The sequence below is a fragment of the Acanthochromis polyacanthus genome, chromosome 16 (assembly GCF_021347895.1).
Source record: "Acanthochromis polyacanthus isolate Apoly-LR-REF ecotype Palm Island chromosome 16, KAUST_Apoly_ChrSc, whole genome shotgun sequence".
Taxonomy (NCBI): domain Eukaryota; kingdom Metazoa; phylum Chordata; class Actinopteri; family Pomacentridae; genus Acanthochromis; species Acanthochromis polyacanthus.
In genome coordinates, this window is record NC_067128.1 from 32677096 (window position 1) to 32700926 (window position 23831).

At 39.1% G+C, this 23831-nt stretch overlaps 1 protein-coding gene across 3 annotated transcripts in view; it reads left to right on the forward strand.

Annotated features, from left to right (window-relative positions):
• Nucleotides 1-17222, forward strand: part of flvcr2b (FLVCR heme transporter 2b) — a 38195-nt gene extending 20973 nt beyond the window's left edge. For 2 of the 3 annotated variants that reach the window (XM_022195895.2, XM_051960621.1), the window contains exons 6-11: nt 1681-1791; nt 5660-5765; nt 7339-7450; nt 10827-10882; nt 12601-12759; nt 16621-17222. In XM_022195895.2, the coding sequence (XP_022051587.2) occupies nt 1681-1791; nt 5660-5765; nt 7339-7450; nt 10827-10882; nt 12601-12681 (466 nt within the window). In that variant the 3' untranslated portion in view covers nt 12682-12759; nt 16621-17222. The remainder of the gene's footprint in view (nt 1-1680; nt 1792-5659; nt 5766-7338; nt 7451-10826; nt 10883-12600; nt 12760-16620) is intronic. The other variant, XM_022195894.2, reaches the window with a different exon arrangement.
• Nucleotides 17223-23831: the final 6609 nt, after the last annotated feature.

Genomic DNA, 23831 nt, shown 5'->3' on the forward strand with positions numbered 1-23831 from the left:
GTTTATGTGTTGGCTCGTGGGGTCTCCCTGTCTGTTTATTCAGGTGCAGCTTGCTGCTAAAACAGCGACCTCAGCAGCCTTTTTGCTCCAGCCTCATGGGCTCTCAAGCTGTGAAGTAACAGCTGTGTCCATCCAATCAACCCCCTGCTGTTGTGGAGTTTTAGAAATGGGGAAGTGCGGGTAGTTGTGGCCTACATGCAAATACCAGTTCAGTCTAGCCTGGCTTTGTCTTCCATTGTGGAAAATTTCATCACCCTCTTTATATTTTTTTACCAGTCCCGTAGTAATTCTGCCTATTGTTCACACAGTGCTCACCTTTTAGGTACACCTTGCTAGTAAAAGGTTGGATCTCCTTTTGTCTTCAGAACTGCCTTAATTCTTGGTGTCATACTTTCAACAAGGTGTTGGAAACATTCCTCACAGATTTTGATCTGTATTGACATGATAGCATCACACAGTTGCTGCAGATTTGTCAGCTGAACATCCATGATGCCAATCTCCTGTTCCTCCACATTCCAAAGGTTCTATTGGATTGAGAGCTGGTGATTGTGGAGGACATTGGAGAACAGAGAACTCACTGTCATGTTCAAGAAACCAGTTTGAGATGATGTGAGCTTTGTGACATGGAGCATTATCCTGCTGGAAGTATCCATCAGAAGATGGTCCACTGTGGTCATAAAGGGATGGACATGGTTAGCAGCAACACTCAGGTAGTCTGTGGTGTTTAAACCATGATCAGTTGGTATTAAGGGGCCCAAAGTGTGCCGAGAAAATATCCCCCACACCATTACACCACCAGCAGCTGCTTTCATGTTGTTTACACCAAATTCTGATCATCTGAATGCTGCAGCTGAAATGGAGACTCATCAGACCAGGCAACATTTTCCAGTCTTCTGTTGTCCAATTTTGGTGATTCTGTTCCAGTTGTATCCTCAGTTTCCTGTTCTTAGCTGACAGCAGTGACACTCGGTGTGTTCTTCTGCTGCTGTAGTCCATCTTCTTCAAGGTTGGACGTGTTGTGTGTTCAGAGATGGTATTCTGCATTCCTTGGTTGTAACCAGTGCTTATTTGAGTTCCTGTTGTCTTTCTATCATCTCCAACCAGTCTGCCCATTATCCTCTGACCTCTCACATCAACAAGGCATTTTGGTCCACACAACTGTTGCTCACTGAATATTTTCTCTTTTTGGGACCATTCTCTGTAAACCCTAGAGATGGTTGTGTGTAGAAATCTCAGTAGACCATCTCATCTGATAACATTCTGGTAAATACTGCTAATTACACAGTGACTTTTTATGGTGCTCTGAGGAGGATTTTGTTTGTCCTTGAAGTGAAATAAATGTGTTGGATGCATGCTCTCCCTCATTAAACATATGCAGAGACAAACATTTGTGAGAAACTTGGCAGGAAAATGAATCAATCTGTTAATATGCTTGTGTATGTGCATAAAAACAAACTTAAGCTCCACACGTACAACTCCATAAGACTACTAGTGGGCAAAAATTCTACATTTCAAGGCTGTGTAAGGCTGTTTTTAATGTTGGTACATTTATAAGTCATTTAAAAAGCTGCTGGGATCTCCTACAGGACCAACTTAAGAGTTTATCCACACAATCTGAAGATGCATCAGTTTGTCATGATGACGGTTTTAACGCTGCATATTTCCCATTTGTGTTTCCAGGCAGACGACCCTCGCCGTCTACTTAATGTCTCTGGTGGGGATGATCATCTATGCGGCCACACTGAGTCTGGGGCACCTCTGGGTGGTCTTTATCACGGCAGGAGCTCTTGGGTATGTTTTCTTTTATTCAGTTTATGTTTATGCGCTCATTTGTTTGATGCTAAATTCAGAGTTCAGTATTCAATCAAAACGCATACATATAAAAATGTACAGGGCAATAAAGACAAGAATTAAATGAATGAGTGGAGAGAGTTCAAGAATTTGTGGTCACTTAGAAATGTCCTTAGTTTTGAAAGAAAAGCATTATTTTTTTCAATGAAGATAACATTAAATTGATCCGAAATCCAGTCTAGACATTGTTAATGTGGTAAATGACTATTCTAGCTGGAAACAGCTGATTTTTAATGGAATATCTCCATAGGGGTACAGAGGAACATTTCCAGCAACCATCACTCCTGTGTTCTAATGCTACATTGTGTTAGCTAATGGTGTTGAAAGGCTCATTGATGATTAGAAAACCCTTGTGCAGTTATGGTAGCACATGGATAAAAGTGTGAGTTTTCATGGAAAACATGAAATTGTCAGAATGACCCCAAACTTTTAAACGGTTGTGCATATATGGCAGGGCATTAAACATTTCTGTAGTATTTCTTTATTGTATGCTATGCATGATAGCGTATTTAGAATAGTTTTTTTTATCATATTTTATTGTTTTTTTTAAAATATATACAGTGCCTATCATAAGTATTCACCCCCTTTGATGTTTTACCCTTTCATTGCTTTCATAAATCAATCATGGTCAATAAAATTTAGCTTTTTTAACAAAAAAAATATTGGAAAAAACTCTTTAATGTCAAAGTGAAAACAGATTTCTATAAAGTAATATTAATGAAAGAAAATGATATAAATAAAAATAATTGTTTGCATAATTATTCATTTTAATTTTAATTTCATTTTAATTGAATGGTCTAATTCAATAGAGGTCCATCAGATTGTTGCCAATAGTCTCACAATTAGTGAAATGAAGATCACCTGAGTGGTGTGGGTGTGTTTCAAGTGACTGGGTTGTAAAACACCTGTCTGAAGGGTCCAGAGAGTGGTTGATCAGTATTCTTGGCTACCATTACACCATGAAGACAGAAGAACACTCTAAGCAACTCAGGGAAAGGGTTATTGAGAAGTACAATCAGGGGGTGGTTACAAAAAAATTTCCAAGGCACTGAACATCCCCCGGAGTTCAGTGAAATCAATTATCGAGAAATGGAAGGAATATGGCACTTGTGTGAATCTGCCTAGATCAGGCCGCCCTCGTAAACTGAGTGACCGTGCAAGTAGGAGACTAGTGAGAGAAACCACCATGACCCCTACAACTACTCTGAAGGAATTACAAGCTTCAGCTGCTGAGATGGGAGAGGCTGTGTATGTAGCAACTGCTGCCCGGGTTCTTCACCGGTCAAAGCTTTGTCTGGTGCTGGCAGCATCATGCTGTGGGGATGTTTCTCAGCAACTGGACCTTGAAGGCTTGTAAAGATAGAGGGCAGAATGAATGCTGCAAAATACACTGAAATCCTGGGGGACAATCTTTTTCAGTCTGCAAGAGAACTACGTCTTGGGAGAAGATTTATTTTCCAGCAAGACAATGATCCAAAACATACCGCAAAAGCTCCACAGGAATGGTTTAAAAAGAACCAGGTAAATGTTCTGGAGTGGCCGAGTCAAAGCCCAGACCTCAATCCTATAGAGAATTTGTGGCTGGACTTGAAAAGGGCTGTTCATGCCCGATACCCCCTGTGTCGTCTCCACAGAGCTTGAGCAGTTTTGCAAAGAAGAATGGAGCAAAATTGCAGTGGGCAGATGTGCAAGACTGACTGAGACCCATCCACACAGACTCACTGCTGTGATTGCAGCCAAAGGTGCATCTACTAAATACTGACTTGAAGGGGGTGAATAATTATGCAAACAATTATTTTCATTTGTATAATTTTCTTTCATTAACATTACTTTATAGAAATCTGTTTTCACTTTGACATTAAAGAGTTTTTCCATTAATTTTTTTGTTAAAAAAAGCTAAATTTTATTGACCATGATAGATTTATGAAAGCAATAAAAGGGTAAAACATCAAAGAGGGTGAATACATATGATAGGCACTGTATATATATATATATATATGATATGCCATTAATTGTACAGGCATAGCTGTACTGCAACGCTATCATCAATGACAATGGGATAATAAAATGTATCTTATCTTATTTAGTTAAAGTATTAGGCTACTGCTAAGATAAACTATTAATGTATAATTAACTCTCAGAACCCCAAACAGTTTCTGTTTGTCTTTTGCTTTGTCACATTTTTATTTGCTTTGGGTTCATTTTCTCTTAACTAGAAAACCAATCAGTACAAAGTTGCTCTGAGGGACCGCCTTTGTCCTCTGATGAAGCATTTCTATGCTGATGACTATTCCAGAATGACAATGCTCTGAATTCATACAACTCAAGAAGACACTGAACGAATAGAAGCCTTTATTACCAGCATCAAAATGCCAAATATGGGAATATATTTTGGAAGAACGGTGTTTATCTGTCCAGTGAAGAGACTTGGAGAATCAACACTTTATTATGTTTTTTCCCTGTAATTTTCTACATGTCTCTACATTTATGACCAAATCACCTGTAAAATTAGGTACGTAATCTGAAGTGGGCAAAGTAATCCAAAATTTGAAGCTCCAACTATATGCAGAGGCCTTGTTTGAAAAAAGACAGGAAAAGTAATTCAGTCAACAATAATACTAGTAAGTACTTCTGTCACGGCTGGAATCCTGTTTTGCTAGTTTCCCTAAGTGAATATTAGTGTTGACTTTTGCCGTGATAATTTACAGCCGTGTACGTCGACCCCACACTGACCTAGTATTTAAAACTATTCAGGATATATGGAGCAAAGGTGATTCAATCCTCCTGTTGTAGGGATAAAAAAAACGTATGGATGGAGCACACAGTTATGTGGGATCATCTCAGTGAACCGCTGGGACAATCCAATCCCTGTCATTACTGCTTTCCAGTGAGTCTGTGGTTCACAATGTGTATTCAGAGTAGCCAAAAAAATGCCAGTGAAAATAAGTCAACCTTAACAATACATCAGTGATTATGTGAAAGTAAAAGATATACAGCAGCCATAAGTATCGGAAATTCAATCTTTACGGGGTAAATGGTCTATGAGGTCGCCTCTGGGGTTGCTTCTCTGTTCTCCTGGAATCAAAACCAGTTTTTCCATCCAGTTCTAACCCTTATGTGGCCATGTTGAAACCATTCCACCGCTTCTGTTGCACAGATTGGCCCTCCAGATTGGAAGGTACACCTACATATTATACCGTACATGCACGCATGCATGTCGTCGGTTATTGTACAAGATTCGTGTGACGCAGTTTCTGGCTCTTTTTATCGTCTACAAACTGTCTGCTTCCTGGAGAACCTCTGAATGTGTAAAGAAGATGCAGTTTTACGTCTGCTGCTCTGTGTTCCTGTTATTAAAGCATATTCATAGGCAGAAGAGAAGAAAAGTGCCTGGAAATGCAGTTAGTATTGACTCAGTCTGATGTGTTTTGCTGCTGTTGCCATGTCAGAACCTTTTGACTGAGTTTCACTTGTTGTCACCTCAGTGGAAAGAAAACATCCTGCTATTGAATGAGAAAAGTATTTGATGTCACTGGCCTGCTTTCAAAACCTGTTGTTCCTGCACAACCTCTTAAAAGTCCTGCAGATTAGGGCAGTAGTCATGAATTCCTTGAAAAACTGTCACATTTAGTAGGTGAAAGGTGTCGATCTATCCACTTGTGATGTATTATTCTGAGGCACAGACAAAACATATTACTGAGCAGAGCCAGTGTCCTCCAATCCTTCAAATGTTAAAGAATTTTCAGTTATCTTGTGATTCTGTACGATTTACGGTTGAGTTTTCTGTGCTCTTGGGTGTGTTTTCCAGGTTCTTCATGACTGGATACTTGCCTCTGGGCTTTGAATTTGCAGTGGAACTGACGTACCCAGAGTCAGAGGGAACCTCCTCCGGACTCCTCAACTGTTCAGCGCAGGTACGATTTTATTTGATGTGGCACTTGTAAAAGGTTTACAACATGCTTCAAGACAAGGCAAACGGAGCAATAAAACAAATGAAAGCAGTGTAAAAGCTTAATAAGCAATAAAAAAGACAACGTTACATTAGAGCAAGTCTATAAAAATGAGTTTTAAGAAGTGATTTAGAAGAAGTCATTGATTCTGTTCAAGCAGATCACTCCAAAGCTGAGGGGTGGCAAAAGCACGATTACATTTAGATGTAACGCCGGGTTCAGAGGGCCACACATGACGACAGAAGGCTGCAGACTGGCTCATATGGGTTTCTGTTGTGCAGCTTGAGGACAAATCCAAACCTCATAACCCTGACCCAAGCACCCCTCCCACATGTCTAATTTTATACTGTTCTCAGACTTTTTAATACTCCATTGTGTTGTAGATGCTCGCAGCTTTGCACCTTATTTTTTCAGACAGTGCGATTTGCACGTTATTGCATGTTCTTTTGAACATTTGTTTCCTTATTTTTCCTAAATACAACATGTGTGAGATACTGGATAACTTCAATTTCCCAAAAAGGATGAATAAAGTACCAACCTAAATCTATCTATCTGTCTATCTATCCATCTATCCATCTATCCGTCTGTCTGTCTGTCTAAATCTACCTACGTAACTGTACCTACCTACATCCATCCATCCATCCATCCCATAGACTGAATATAAAGATGGACGTAGCATCTGGCTCCAAAATTGAAGCCCACCCGGAAGTGTCAAAAACTTGCAATATCACACCGTCCGCTAGGGTTGGCTCCAAAAAGCTTTTTCTCCATAGACCCCAATTCATTTTTGGAAAACATAAAATTTGATAGACTGATGTTCTACAGCTCAGGATTTTTTTCCCTTTAGTTTTCATGGTCAAAATGAGAGATCAGGTGGCCGATCTTACAATAAATCAATACTGAATTTTAAATAAATCGCTAAAGTTGGCGGAGCCAGGGGGCATGGCTATACTTGATTGACAGTCCCATTGACTGGTCCTGCCCCGAGTTGCTCTCCAGTCCAGCCTGTTTGATGACGCTTTTTACGTCACTGGCTCCAAAAAATCCAAAATGGCGACCAGGAAGTAGCAAAATCCAGGCTTCATTTTCTCGGTGTTGAAACCAACGGGTGACGTCACGGTTCGTTCACGCCTGATCCATCCATCCATCCATCCATCCATCCATCCATCCATCCATCCATCCATCCATCCATCCATCCATCCGTCACACCTGTGCAGTCAATTCAACCACAAACTGGGAGGAAAATGCATGATATTGTCTGTTAAAACCAGCAAGAAGTCAAGCTGCTGCATTCTGAACCAGCTGGAGACAAGAAAGTGACTTTTGGTTTGTGCCAGAAACAACAGAGTTCCAGTAATTGCGTCTGCAGAAAATAAGTGACTGAATAACTGTAACGGCCTGCAAAGACCCCTTGAATGCAGCACTCTAGCCAGATGAATACCTAACAGGCTTAGATGCTGAGATTTGGACAGTGTTTGTTTTACATCTGTTGTTTACACCAGCTTCAGTCCAAACTCTGCATGTTGTGCACCCACAGGTGTTTGGCATCATTTTCACCATCTGCCAGGGGAAGATCATCGACCGCTTCGGCACACTGGCGGGGAACATCTTTTTGTGCGTCTTTCTTTTAATAGGCACAATAATGACAGGTAAGATCTTCTCTCAAATATACCATCCTGAGTCATAACCAGCTTTTGATTTCAAGCCTGCAGAATAACTGTCTTTGTCTTTGACTGTTTCTGTCACAAGTTTACTAAAGCTCCTGCAGGGAAATGTTAATTCCAAGAATGCAGATCTTAATTACTGAGTAATTTGAATGACAGTTTCAAGGTTAAAAGTAATGAAACAAATAGAGCATTTGTTTTTGTGTTGTGGTTTGGTCACATCCTCACAGGGAGACTTGGAGTAGCTCAGTCTTTGCTTTCATTGAAAGGGGGGAAAAAACAGTACACACGTGGACAAAATTGTTGGTACCCCTCAGTTAAAGAAGGAAAAACCCACAATTCTCACTGAAATCACTTGAAACTCACAAAAGTAACAATAAATAAAAATTTATTGAAAATTAAATAATCAAAAACAGCCATCACTTTTGAATTGTTGATTAACATAATTATTTAAAAAAACAAACTAATGAAACAGTCCTGGACAAAAATGATGGTACCTCTATAAAAGATTGAAAACTATTTGACCAGAGTGACATGATTAACTCAGGTGTGTCATTTAATTGACATCACAGGTGTTTCCAAACTCATAATCAGTCAGTCTGCCTATTTAAAGGGAGACAAGTAGTCACCCTGCTGTTTGGTGAAAAGGTGTGTACCACACTGAACATGGACAACAGAAAGCGAAGGAGAGAATTGTCCCAGGACATCTGAAAAAAAATTATAGACAAACATCTTAAAGGTAAAGGCTATAAGACCATCTCTAAACAGCTTGAAGTTCCTGTGACAACAGTGGCTCATATTATTCAGAAGTTCAAGACCCACGGGACAGTAGCCAACCTCCCTGGACGTGGCCGCAAGAGGAAAATTGATGACAAATTGAAGAGACGGATCGTTGGAATTGTATCCAAAGAGCCCAGAGCAACCTCCAAAGAAATTAAAGGTGAACTCCAAGGCCAAGGTACATCAGTGTCAGATCGCACCATTCGTCGTTGTTTGAGCCAAAGTGGACTTCATGGGAGACGACCAAGGAGGACACCACTGCTGAAAAAAACTCATAAAAAAGCCAGACTGGAATTTGCAAAAATGCATGTTGACAAGCCACAAAGCTTCTGGGAGAATGTCCTTTGGACAGATGAGACCAAACTGGAGCTTTTTGGTAAGGCACATCAACTCTATGTTCATAGACTCAAAAACCAAGCATACGAAGAAAAGAACACTGTCCCTACGGTGAAACATGGAGGAGGCTCAGTAATGTTTTGGGGCTGCTTTGCTGCATCTGGCACAGGGTGTCTTGAAAGTGTGCAAGGTACGATGAAATCTGAAGACTATCAAGGCATTCTGGAGAGAAATGTGCTGCCTCGTGTCAGAAAGCTTGGTCTCAGTCGCAGGTCATGGGTCTTCCAACAGGACAACGATCCAAAACACACAGCCAAAAACACCCAAGAATGGCTGAGAGAAAAGCGTTGGACTATTCTAAAGTGGCCTTCTATGAGCCCAGATCTGAATCCCATTGAACATATGTGGAAGGAGCTGAAACATGCCATTTGGAGAAGACACCCATCAAACCTGAGACAACTGGAGCTGTTTGCTCATGAGGAGTGGGCCAAAATACCTGTTGACAGCTGCAGAACGCTCACTGACAAATCCAGAAATCGTTTAATTGCAGTGATTGCCTCAAAAGGTTGTGCAACAAAATATTAAGTTATGGGTACCATCATTTTTGTCCAGCCCTATTTCATTAGTTTGTTTTTTTAAATAATGATGTTAATCAACAATTCAAAAGTGATGGCTGATTTTGATTATTTAATTTTCAATAAATTTTTATTTATTGTTACTTTTGTGAGTTTCAAGTGATTTCAGTGAGAATTGTGGGTTTTTCCTTCTTTAACTGAGGGGTACCAACAATTTTGTCCACGTGTGTATGTGACCACGGGTATTGTTTTGTTGCATTCTTCATTGTCCTCACTCAAACTTGCATGGTTTTCATTAGGAAAAGGACTAAACTGACATTTTCTAGGGAGAAAAAAGCTGCTAAGACAGAGGAGCAGTAAGCCTTTTGTTGACCATTAACTGAGTAATGGAAACTTTCATGCCACCCAGAGGCGACTCACTTACACTCCAAGTGTGTTTTCAGGTAATAAAGGTGAGACTTCACGCCTCGGTTGGTACGAAGACACTTTGCACGGCCCATTGAGAGGATTATGAACAATGTGTAACTTTTTAAAACTGCATTAGCCACTGAAGTGCTAAACTTCGTGCTCACTAAAAGAACACTCCAAGACTCTTTAATGACACTCCTCTGCTCCCGAAGGTCAGCTGACTGACTCACTGTCTTTTGAAACTTACTCATAATTCAGATATATGAGTGGACTCCTTGCTGTGGTAACCATGCCAGTTATGAGAAGAATAAGAGTGGTTTTTGTGTAAAAACCTCCCACTTCTGCCATTTGTAATAGACATTCTCAGCACAAAGGTCATCAGAATGCAAGCATAATGTTCGCTCTCTGTAATATCTATTAGTTCCAGAAGTTTAAATGTGTTGTGAAATATCCTCCATGCTAATATTGTCTGTATGTATATAGTGCTTACATACGTCCTTCACATAGCCAAGATCACACAAATCATAATATATAAAGCAAGTACTCAACTTTTTTTTAATTCAAATTAACAGTGACAAAACCTATGAACAATAGAATATCATCAAATCAGGGAAATTGTTGCAAAAAGGACTTTTTAAGCTTTACTTTAAAAAAAAAAAAGGCCTCTGCAGGTGTTCCTCGGGGCTGTCACTTCAGCAGCTCCTTCTTAGACTTAGAGGATCCTTGTGTGAGGATTTCAAAATAAAACCAAGGTTGCACATGGTTGGTCTGAGATATACTGAGGAGTATGACAATGTGGCAGCTTGCAAGTAATTGAAAAGAACCTTAAAACCGATTATAAAACATCTGGAGATCGGTGTACAGAGGCTACAACGGGGGTAATGGGTTCAAACCCATTTCTTTTGGTTAAAAGGCTGCCAGCTGTGTCTGTGCCTTTCAAGTCTGCAAAACAAATAGAAATAGAAGTTAATTTTTAAATTGAAATCAAGCTACCTGCATGACCTCAGTTAGTCATACTGTATTGTGTTTGAATTACCACACAGTCTATGGAAATATTTAACAAGTTGTCTCATGGTTTAATGAATCATGTCTGTGCAGAGGAGCCACCTACTGGATAGTTACTGTTATTACATCATGTTCAAACACGCAGTTCCCAATGTCTTTTAAGTTTCTTTATCACATTACAGCATTGTTTTTGTTCTTCTTTTGGTGTTGTATTATTAACAAGCTATTCTTTTCTCTGTGTCTTTATTTCCCCCTAGGTTTAATTAAGTCAGATCTACGGAGGCAAAAAGCAAACCAGAGGGTCAAAGAAGCCGTAAGTGTTGAAGCAAAGCGAGGATCTTTCTTTGTTCTTTGGAGATGAATGTGTAGCTGGAAGGTAACGGTGGCGCTAGTCTGAAATGAAATCAGACCTTTTTTCCACAGACGACATTTTGACATGTCACGGTATGAAAAGCACACGGTGCAAATACAGGAAATGAAAAAAACCTAGAACGATGCCCGACGTTTGACTCTCTAACAGAACGGTGTCGTCGTCGTAATGTTGCACCAGCTGTGCTTTTCGTGCGGCGACAAATTAAAATGACAGCTGTGAAAAATGACCCATGTGATACTCGTTTGCTTGTTGTAAGTTTGCATGGAAGACGTGTGGTCAGTCACATGTGGATCTCGCTCTTTGCTCTCCATTGTTTCTATTTTTGTGGTCGTCTGTAGTCAGTCTGAATGTTTGCACCAGTTTTACCTGCTAATATTGTTGAATATGAGCATATTTTAGAGTGTTTTTTTTTAACGTTTCTCAGGTGTGAACATGTTGTAAAATAGAGCACAAAGTTGCATATGTCCATGTGTACACTACAGGCCGAAAGTTTGGAAGCGAGCTCAAATTTGAACAAAAAAGATCATAGTTTCATTGGTGTACTTTGCAACAAAATAAACTTGATTATTATACAGAGTCACTCATCAGAATACATTTTTACTATAATTATCAGGTATTTGTATCTGTATTCTTGTTTCTTTACTCAGCTGTTTCTTTCTAGACATTTCTGGTAGTGATAGAGACACAGTTGAGATTTATGGGGATTTTTGCCTCCAAACTTTTAAAAGCCAAACAGCTAAAGTGAATAATGCAAACTGTGATTTGTTTTGTACTTTTGCACAGAAGCTGTGACTCTTGCAAATCTTCTCAACTCTAAAATGAAGCCCTTCTTTCCTTTTGTTGACGTTTATTCAGCATTTGTCTGAAAACATGAATGTATACTTTAAAGTAAATTGTGGAATATGGTGCATAATAGTGTAAATACATCCTAAAATCAGAATTCATACTAGTTTTTATTATTTTTACCTTTTTAAGAAAGACATTGTGAAGTTGCTTCCAAACCTTTGTCCTATGGTGTGTGTGTGTATATATATATAAAAAATATTCATAAACAGACCTTGAATATAAAATGCATTAACCAACATAGACGTGTCTACAACCCTTACTGACTTGGTCTGGATACTGTCAGCAGTAAGTGATTGTTGTGATTTTCCCCTGTTCCATTCTGCCAGAATACATTTCTTCCTGTTTCTGTGTGGGTCTCCAAGCTCTGTGATGAAGTTAATGATGGGTACCGTCAAATTTCTCACATCTAATGCAAAATTAGTCACTCATTCCTCATTCTATAAATATGCCCCAATAGTTTGCCTCAATATGCTGACATTTTAAGAAATGCACTTTCTGTTGGAGCATAATATGAGACAATCAGTACTACAGTCTTATCTGCTTATATGGTTTTGGAATGACACCAAACAAGTGTATTTCTTCAATCAGAACATCCTTGGTGGGTTTGTTTTGATCTTAAAAGAACAATTATAGAACTTAAGTCACCCATAAAATCCTAATATAAAAGGGACAACTCACCCAATCATGCCAGAATTTAGCGGTGGACTTCAAAACTTGACCCATAGCTCAGATCCCGTTGAACTTCATCCCAGACTGGAGCCTCACGCCTCTCTGAGCTCCGAATGAGAAGTGATCAGTAGGTGTTGTTTTAGGCGGAGCGGCAGAAGCTGGGACAAGACTACGGAGCCACAACGCTAATCTCCCAGCAGCAGACTCTTCCTTCTCAAGCCTGATCAAATACACTTTTCTGCTTCCACAAAAAAAAAAAAAAAATCTCCTCAAATCTTAGCTCATCACACAGATGCACAAAGGTAGGAGCACTGAGAAATCAGCACACACTGTCTGTGATCACCCACAGCTGCTGCGCATCCTTTCACCTGCCTCTTCCGTCTCTATTCGTTTCTCAAGATCAATATTATTCACACAATCATGAAAATACACTTTTGTTTCACTGATCCTCTTTCTGATATTCTCCAGCTGCCTCACGTGCAATCCCACCATTGACTAATGTAGACTGAACAAAAATCTAAATGCAGAATGTATTGTTTTTAAATAAGTGTTTGTTGTTAAGGCGCAAGCAGAATAGACATTATGACCAGTGTGCACTATTTAGGAAACAATAATGGGAGGATTGAGAGTGGGGTTATAAACCATGTGAGAAATACAGTTATAGTTGTCAATGCTGGTTTTAGGACAGTTGTCTTGCTCTTTCTGAAAGGCACAGTGAAGCTGATGACATTTTTTAGGGTCGGGGTCACACGAAAGACTCAAAATCTCTCCGGAATAACATAAAAGTTTGCTAAAATGGCTCAAACAAAGAGTAAAGAGAGAAAAATCTGTTGATGGATGACTTGCCAAGCTTCAAAACTAGCAATTTTAATGCATTTTCTCAACATTTGAATCCCAGAATGTAGTGGAAAAGCACAGCTCAACACCAGGCACACCAACCCCAATACAATTCTGAGATAAGACATACAATACATTGCGACCTTTTTAGGATAGATGTGTCAATTCTCCCATTTTTCCAAAATCATTCGTTCTACAATCCATAAAGACACCAAATATACAGCAGTGAGAGTCACGAAGAACTATTTTAATAAGGAGTTCTTCAGTATATAGCAGTAAATAACATGAAACTTTGCTAAAATGACCAAAAATTTTGCAAAATGAATCAAAACTTGCCCGTATTTATCAGAAGCTGAGTAAAGAGAGAAAAATCTGTTGATGGTTGACTTGCAATACTTCAAAAACGCCAAAAAAAAAAAAACCCTCATCAAAATTAATTGATAATTGTACAAAATAATTAAAACCTGCAGGTTTTTTGGCTCTGGCATCTACTAAATGCTGCTCGGAACTTTGTACGCTCAGTAAATTTTAACATAGTTAGACAAATGTGCATTTCTGAAGGATAATTCCTGTATTGCCTTTCATTCAGACTGATTTTTTTTAAAGACTCGTGTAAATCATGTGTTTTGGAAAGCTGAGGGAGCTAAACACTTGGATCCAGAGCATCATGTGGCAGATTGTCAGTCGTACCACACCGTCTGATTTCTTAGACAACAAATTGTGCCTTACTGTGGCACTAACAAAGTAACAGCTCATTGTATTATTATTATTCCTGTCATTTAAATAAAGCTGCATTTTAAAGTGATCTTTTATAGTCGCTGGTCACACTCTAAATCAGAAGAGAAGACAATTATTTTTTGTTCAGTCTATTTTAAGTCAGCTGAGATGCTAATTAAACCATCACATCCTTTTTAACTGGATTGTTATGAATTAAAACCAAACAGACTGATTTTACTGACTGCTTCAAAATGTGAAGCTGTTCATATCATTGGCTTTGAGTGGAATACATCACATAGTTATGCTTACAATTTTTCACGCAAAAAAATCTGCTAAATCTCTTTTCCTGTCTCTGTGTGATTGATAAATATTCCTATTCAATCCTGTTCTGCTATATTATGAGTGAAGCTCTACCGGCACATACTCACAGTGCAGTCATTCTGTACAGGTTTTAGTCTGCAAGAAATCTGGAAAATACTGAATGTCTGGTGTACTTTGAAGACAAAAAAACATTTCATGCCATTTGAAAGCTTGGCACTTTGTGAATCAGTGTCCAAGTGGTTGGACATGTAGCCCATGGATGAAACTGCTGTCAGTAGTTCTGATAAATGACTAATACGGGCAAAAGGGCAGAAGAGTCATCTGTTTAATAATCTGGGCATTCGTGGTTCAATTTCATATGGCATTTAGTTAGTTTGAAGTGAAGAACCCAGACATTAAAGGGAGCTTTTTCTTTAAATGCTAATGCACTTTTGGGATTGTCTAAACAAAACAACAAAATAAACGGTAATTGCGGCATGTGCAAAAGCATCGTCACTCTACAAACTCAGTACTAAATATTTTGGAAGATCCATTCAACTAATCCAAAGATTCCCTTTTTAGCAAGCACTTACAGTGGGAAGAAAAGCTGCCCTTTAGCAGAAACGTCCAGCAGAACCAGGCTAGGGGAGATCAGTTATCTGCCTCGACCGGTTGGGGTGAGGTCAAAGGTCAACCTAGTCTTATAAATGGAGAGGGCTGGTTCCGCAGAGGCCTGCACAGTAGTTTGGTGGTTAGCAGTTTCGCCTTGCAGCTAGAAGATCTTCGGTTTGTGTCCCAGCCTTCCCAGGATCTTTCAGCATGGAGTTTGCATGTTCTCCCTCTGCATGCCGGGTACTCCAGCTGCCTCCCACTGTCCAAAACATGCTCAGGTTAATTGGTGATTTTAAATTGTCTGTAGGTGTGAATGCGAGTGTGATTGTTTGTCTCTATATGTAGCCCTGTGATAGACTGGTGGCCTGTCCAGAGTGTCCCCTGCCTTCACTGTAAGTCAGCTGGGATAGGATCCAGCCCCCCTGTGACCCTAAAGAGCATTAAGAGGTGTATAGATGATGGATGGATGGTTCCACAGGAGAGAAGCCTGATAGCTAAAGGCTCATTCTCTTATTCTACATTTGGAAAGTCTGGAAACCACAAGTAAGCCTGCTGTCTGAGAACAAAATGTTCTAATAGGTTTGTATGACAGAATAACGCCTTTCAGATAGATTAAGGTGGAGCTTAGATTTTAAGGGCTTTGTTTGTGAGGAGAAGGGTTTTGAATTCTGCTGTAGATTTTCCAGGGAGTCGATAAAAATGATGGAGAAATATAATCTCTTGCTAGTTCCCGTCAGAACTCTGCAGCGTTTTAGGTCAAATGTGGCTTTTCACAGGGTTTTGTGGAAATCCAGATTTTAAAGAGTTACAATAGACCTGCCTAGAAGTAATAAATGCATGAAATAAATTTCAGCATCACTGTTGTGGAACGGTGTGATACCACCTCACCTCCAACTTCTTTGTAGTCATATGAGGACTTTCGTCGTCTCTCTGTCCGGTTTCCTTGATCTTCCAGCTCTAGCTTTGACTCCCGCTGTTCCCCTGAATTGCTGTTTCCTAATGAAATTTCAGGCAGTGGAAACTGGATGTTCTTTGATTTCTTTTTATAGCCTTTCACTTCTTTGTAGGCATCAATTTTAGATCCTCAGGCTGGTCGAGCGTACCAAGAGGGTTGAAGAGTCAGAGTCAGTAGCTGGTCAAGAATATTTTCCGATGCTTTATCGAGCTCTGGAGCATTCTTGACCTGCCTTAACAAGTAAAAACCAGCCCAACAAGTCTGCAGGAGACAATGAAGTCGTGATAGCTTACAAGTAGTATATGTGTCCAAACCTTTGCACATGCCTCAATTATTATTTTTCTTTTCAATTTTTATGTTCATGAAGTAGAAATATTTACAGAACTTTTGAAGTGGCATTCATTTTGAATGCCTGTTTGCTGCATGTTGTATTGATGAAAAAAAAAGCACATTTTCAGCTGCACTTATTTGCTTATAGTTCTGGATGTAACTTGGGTCTTTTCACTTTTAATGCTATTGTAAAGAATGTGTATGTTAATATAATAAGCTGCCTATGCTAAATAACATACAGTGCGGTTTAGCTGAACATGTGTTTTATGTATTAAGTGACTGTCTGTTGTAAATTCAAAGACTCTTAAAGTTAAAACTAAATCAATCAAACCTAAAATCTCCAGAAACAAAAGACAATGTCTGTGTTAAATCCATAAAGTCGTTGAAATAACTTATTTCTTTTGACTGATAGGAACCTTCTGACTCCCACACTGGAAGCCCGGATACACCTTCAGTCATCAAAGAAGCCCAGTTGTAGACGTATGCACAAGCACTAACGCTAAAGTTTCAAGAATGACCTCTTTCCTGTTACAGTGTGAAGTTCTGAGAGTTAGGAAGGGTTAGATACACTGTCATTCTAGGGAAAGTTAGATGCACTAGGTTGTACAACTGAATAAGCTCATAAAATTCACTATCAGGAATGTTTTTATTATATTTAAGTGTAAATTAAATGCTTTTACTAAATCAGCAAGACAAATCTGTGAAACATTTTTGCTTTTACAGTTTTATCTGTCAGTATTTTATTAAAGTGCACAACTGATCATGTGAAGTAAATTAAAAGGCAGCTGCCTTGATAAATCGACACAACTGTTGTAATGGTGTATTTGTAAATGCAGTGTGCATGTTTTAGCATTAATTCAGGTAGAAGGATTTCTAATCCATGGTTGTCCACTCTAAGGGACTTTTAAAGAACAAGAAAACATGCTGATGAACTGTAGCTGTGTAGTTGTACTATATTTGTAACACTATTCATGTTCACTTATTTAACATGAAATAAAGCTTTTGTAAAGTTTCTGTTTTTGGATCATGCTTTATATTACAGTACATTTCATGTTGAAACTAGCAATTTTAATCTTTTTTTTATTGTGGAGTGTGATGGAAAAGCAGAACTCAAAACCAGGTGCACCAACCCCAATACAACTCTGAGATAAGATATACAATATATTGCAAACATTTTAGGAAAAATGTTTCAATTCTCCCATTTTTTCAAAGTCATTTATTCTGCAATTCATAGCCACCCCGGGCCTGTGTCCAGAACAACCGAACTGCCAAGTACCTAAACAAATTATACACGTGCATTTGGAGTACTGATGCTGTTATGAACGAGCTTTGTTTAGGATTTAGTGGCCTCTAGTGGTGACGTTGCAGATTGCATCTCCCTCATTTCACCCCCACTCTTCAAGCATGTAGAAGAACCTGCTGTTGCCTCTGATAACTTGGAAAATATTAAAAGACCTTTCTAGAGCAGGTGTTTAGTTCGTCCTTTCTGGGATACTGTGGACACATGAGGACATGCTCCCTCTGTAGATATGACTCTCAGTGAACAAAGAGACAACACTTGTTTTTAGTGGATTATATAATAAAGGAAATGTAATTATCAATATTCCATTTCTGCCAATAGATTCCGAAGTCACTGGACATTTGAAGGCAAAGGGTATTGAGTGATGAATAAAAACAGTCAATGGCATTTTGACCTTTATCGTTCTTCCATTATTGTAGCTGGGTTGTGGTGGCAGCAGTTTAAGCAGGGAATGACAGATGTCCTTCTCGACGGGTTTTCCAGCTCATCCCGGTTGATCCCAAAGGGTTCCCAGGTCAGATAAGATATATAATCCATTCAGTAAGTTCTGGGTCTATCATGGAGTTTCCTCCTTGATGGAAAACATCTAAATAAAGGTGGATAGGAGTCATCCTAATCAGATAAACCACCACCTGAACCACCTCAGCTGGGTCCTTTTGAGCTTCAACCCTCCAGATGTCCAAGTTCCACACCTTAAAAATGAACCCAACGCACCTTGGAGGAAGCCCATTTTGATCACCCTTGTCCATTATCTCATTATTTTGGTCACTAACCCAGGGCTTGAGCGATGGCTGGAATGTAGATCTTTCTGTATAGTTTCCTCTCACCATCCACATTACTGGATGCTGGAACAGTACATCTGTCCATCTTCACGATCTCGAGATACTTAACTTTCGTCACTTGGAGCAGCACCTCCCACACAATCCAGAGGAAGCAATCCATCAATTTCTGACCTCAGTTTTGGGCTGCTGGATAGCTTAGTTACTAATTATTGACTATCCCAGTCAGAGCGGAGTTGTCCAATGAGGACCCTTAGAAGTGTTCTGCCTACTGACCTCATGCTGTATCTGCTCTCAGATGTGCGTTACTTTGCGTAAAATCATCTGCTAAATGAAATTGTAAATTCACTGAAAATTACAATCATCACGACTTCTTCACACTTACAGAAGGTCAAGACCTGATAAAGCCAACAGAACCACATCATCTTCAAAAAGTAGAGACATAACTCTAAGGTTCTCAAGCCCAACACCCTCCACACCATCTGTGCAATACGATCCTGGAAGTGAACTTTTATCATGAATTGCTCACAATATTTACACAATACCAGTCATTCTGTCAGGACACAGATGTCAGTGATTACAGTGTTAGGTATGTTTGGAGACAAATTGCGTTGATATCTTTCAGTACGATAACTTTAGGCGCTCATGCATACACAGGAACTTTATCTCTCCACAGCATGAAGTCACGCTGAAGATGTTGATGAGAAGATGAGGTTTTATGCAGGCTTTGTAGGAGCTGGTGTAACTCGTCTTGTTCTGAGATGAATAAATAAACCAGTACACAGCTGCAGATAATGTTTGAGTCACAATGGATAATATTGAATCAAGGTGCGGTTTGAAAAGATGCAGCTTGAGCAGATAAAAGGCAGCATTTTCCAACCTTCATGTAGTATTTCTTACAACTGCAACATACGGGCCAAAAATCAAAAAGTAAAAGCCTGGGTCTGAACAAGATTCCACTCTTTATTGTTATTCTTTCTTCTTTTTTTTTAATATCGACAAATAAATAGAGGGCTGCATTTCCTAAATTTGGCCACATGGTGGTGGCATTGTTACATACAGTACTGTAATGATCACAGAGACCCTGAAGGATTCAAATGGGAGAAGAGAAACCAAAATAATCAAAGTATGTTCTTACAGTCATTTTGTTTGCTGTGTTAGAATCCACTTTGAAGACGTCAGGTAGAGATTAGTCTGAGAGAGTGAAAGTGTTGTTCTGAATAAACTATGTTGACAATTTGAACTTGTTATTGGCATAAAGAGATAAACTAGCCTCTGAGCAGTTCAGTTATGAGATCATCCTGACTTAAGGCCAGTACTGAGAGAGCAGTTCCTATTTCACTGATTCTCTGATGATCTCATTGTTCTCTAGTTAGCCTGTGACTGATCCTTGGCATAGCATGGGTTGGTTTTTCAACTTTTTGTCATGAGTTTTTCCTGGTACTACAGGTTCATCGGCACACAGATCTGTGGAAATAACGCTCAGTCGTAGTAATTCAGTGTCCATAAACGCAAAATCCATCACCTCATGCTTACAAATTAGTTTTACATCTGCTCCCAGTCACTTGGTAGCAAACGAAATGCTGCTTTTACTCTTTTAACAAGTTTGTTAAGCTGAGTAGTGGGATGAGTAAGACGCAAAGAGAGACATTCTGGGGACGTAAATAGAACTGTGTCAACATTTTCTGTGCAACATGAGTTTTATTGATTTTCTGAGCTTTATTAATGTGAAATGTATGAACTTTGAGGAGAAAGGTCACTAAATGATGAAGACGAGCAGGGTGTGACCTCCGGCTCGTTGGGGAAACTCCTCACGGTCTGCCCACCCACGTGTGCCAGTGGATGTTTGAATAAGGCCCCTTGTATGCGTATGACATTTCAGAGCTGCTTGGAAGAACTTACTGTATGTGCAAACGGTTGGGTCACATGGTTCTTACTATGAGCTTTTTGCTTGTGTTTAGCCTCTTGTTTGGCTCATTTATTTTACTGCTCTGAAACCCAACTGACATGTCTGTTAATGCAGGAAAATTAGATCTAAGCACGACAGAGATTTTGTTAAAGTTAGGTGATTTGTTGTCGGGCTTGTAAAAAAAGCAACAGGTCTTCATTTGCTAAATACTTATAACATATAGAAACAGAAAACCATGACACTGTCCTAGGATGCAAGTTATATTCTCTGGAAATCAGATAATTAAAGCATTTGCAGAAAAGGTGATATATCATTTTGATCCAAAAGTTCAATAACCCTATTAAGTAAGCCTTTTTTTAAAAATTGCCCATGCATACATTACATCACAGTACATTTCTTTTTCCACATGTCCCTTCTTATTCCAGTGTGCTGGTCATCATACAGCTCCAGGGACTCATTCAAAAGCCCCACGAGTTGCAGCCTGGTGGTGCTGCAGCTTCAAACCTTTTGAACACACAGGGCTAATTACAGCGAAAATATATGTTCTCTCTGGCTCTATTTCAGTGTTAGCTGCTTAGTTCTTTGGTGTCATATTTTCTTTAATTATCAAATGTTTTCTTCTTTTAATCTTCAGTCTTATTCTTCAGTCTTTAACCTGTCTGGTGTCTTTGTTTGACATGCATGTGTAGTCGGTTGGAAATGCCATATTTGAAGCTTTTTATTTGAAGAGACACCCCCTCTAATTTTTGTTTTTAACTGAACTACTTTAACAGTATGTTGAAGTCAATTCCACTGTTTCGCCAGTAGGTGGTGATCTGGTTCTGTTGTGGATCCATCAGAGACAATATATATGTAAGCTCTGCGCATGCGTGCCCCAGAGGCATGAGGGAGAAGCTAACTTTGTGCTCTCTCTGTTAATCCACAGGTAAAGCAGATCGTAGTTTTTTTCTAACTTTATTTTGGTACTGTATCAACGTTGTGAGTGCAGTGTTAAGTGTTTTTGTGATGTGTACAAGTGTGCTGAAACGTGTGTCTAGCCAAGAGGCTAGACAGCGTTGTTGCACTAAGAAACACTATAGTTTACATTTGGATGTAAGTGTTGTACAATGGCATTAACTGTGTTCTGTAAAATTAATGTGTTCTACATATTATCCACTCTTAGTTAGCTGGAAGCAAATAAATGTTATATTTTTTTGGGCAAGAGGCTCCATGCTATGCTAGTTGCTAGTAGTTTAGCATACTCCCGGGTAAAGTAGAGCTGCTGGTAAAGTGTACGTGTGTGCGCAGTGTACATAGGAATGAAAGGGTTTGACAGCAAATATTAGTTGTTATTTTGGTGCATTTTATGAGTTTAGCCCTTATGAGTTGAAGTTTATTCATTGTAGAGTCATGTGTTCTTATTTGTCTTGAAGAAGAATGTTTTGTGTCATTTCAGATTAGTCTGTTTACCCAATTTGTTATTTTATTTATGAAATATTGTGAGTTATGAGATGTAGAGAAGCCACACTTTAACTGGAAAGCCTATTATGGGGAATGTAATGAATTGATTGGTGATTAGTTCAGTGTTTAATATGATGCACAGCCCAGAAATAAAGGCACTAGGCATGAGGAAGATGCTAACGTGGTGCTCTCTCTGTTAATCCACAGCCATTATTTTCTTCCGGTTACACAGTGTTTTCTGGCCTGTGTAATCTTTGCTGCCGGTCCAGATTACCCCGAGGTCTGGTGCCAGTAACACAAGCTAATCTAGCTAATTTTTCATTTAGCTTGCTAATATGTACTTATTTTATTTGACTGCTCTCTTGCTGGATTGTCTTTGTTTCCATGGTTTGCTGTTCTTAAGGGTGCTATATAAAAATATTATAAATATTTTAGCTGTCTGTTAAACAGTTTTCTATGTACTTCATGTGTGTTTTTTACATACTTTTGAGGTGATATAGTTAATCAGACAACGTGTAACAGCGAAATAGGAGTAATATGAGAGTTGAACTTAACGGTTACTCGCTCTACATTTGCATGATATTGAATGCTATTGGGAAATATGTAATCATCTGAAACATTTCAGTAACCAATGGATTTATTTTATTTTTGCTACTGATAAAGGTAATGGTTAATTTAAGTCCAACTGAACAGCAGAAACACTTATTGATAGTTTTTGTGTATTACAGTGTTTTTCAGTGTGTTTTCATGTGCTAAGTTTGCTTGTTTGGTTTCTGAAAAGACAGTGTAGTATGTTGGAAAATGTTTGTGACTTACTTGAGCTCTAATGAGCATTCTGTTCCTTACCCCACTAAGTCATTTTGTTATTGTGATTTTTGATATTATTTTATCAGTCATCTTGTGAAGGAAACAGAGTAAATCCTACAGTTAAGTAGAAAACAAGCTAAAATTTTTTGCCTGACACCCTCTCATCCCTCCCTAACATCCTTAGGCCGGGAGGGACTACAATCTTTGTGGCTCATCCGGGATTAGGTCCTTCTCCTGAGGGCGGATAGTCCATAAATGAAACCGACGTCAAGTTCCTGGACAAACATGCCACACCAGTGACTGCTGAGGTAAAAAGATGTCTGGTCTACAAGAACTCTGGAGGGAAATCCGGCAGCAGCTCCACCAGCTGATCAACTCCACGTCCATCAAGGATGAGGTAAAGGAAGATCCGCCGGGACAGTGTTTAGCCAGTTTATTTACAAAGCATCTTATCATACGCAGCTGTTATTCACAGGGCTGTACAGGCAGATTATAAACAGATGAAATAAAATAAAATCAAAATTCAAAAGATCAAAATTCAAGTAATGAATTCAAACAAACATAAACTGTACAGATAAGTTGAACGATGTGCAAACACTACTCAACGTATAGAAAAATTATTCAACCAAGGAATGCGCCGACTTTATGTGATGATCGGCGTACGTTTGTCTGTCTGTTAGCAACTTTACTCAAAAATGCATTAATGCATTTGGATAAAATTTTCAGTGAAGGTCATAAATGACACAAGGACAAACTGTTTAGATTTTGGCAGTGATGCAGCTTATAGTCTGGATCCACATATTTGTTAAACATTTCTGTATCATTGTCAGATAGTGAAACGGTGTCACTGTAACTATGACAACAAGTGAACACTACATCAGCTGCCTGCTGACGATCACATGATTGTGATCCTACTACAAATGTAACGCTGCAGACTTATCAGGACTTATCCGTCAGAAATTACATGACTGAGCAACCTTGGCAGTACTGCGCTCTCTGAGTGCTTTTCTTGTTAAAACTGCAGACAGCAGTGAAAATAAAAGAACAGTCTTCAGCTTATTCTTAAAAATGGCTACATTTGGGGCAAATCTAATTTCCGGGCAGAACTGCTTCCAGCAGTTTGCAGCGTAACGACTAAACACCTTTTCACTTTGTGTGGTCTGAACTCTTGGCGCTGCTAACTGAGCTTGTGCTCAACAAACATATCTACAATATATTTTGCTTCTTGACCATTTAGAGAATTAAAGACAACAACCAGGGCCTTAAATTCAGTTCCATATTAAACAGGGAGCTAGTACAGGGATCTCAGAACTGCAGTAATATGTTCTCTCTTTTTGGTGTTTTTAAATATTCTAGCAGCGTTATGCTAAACTTAGAAACCATTTTCC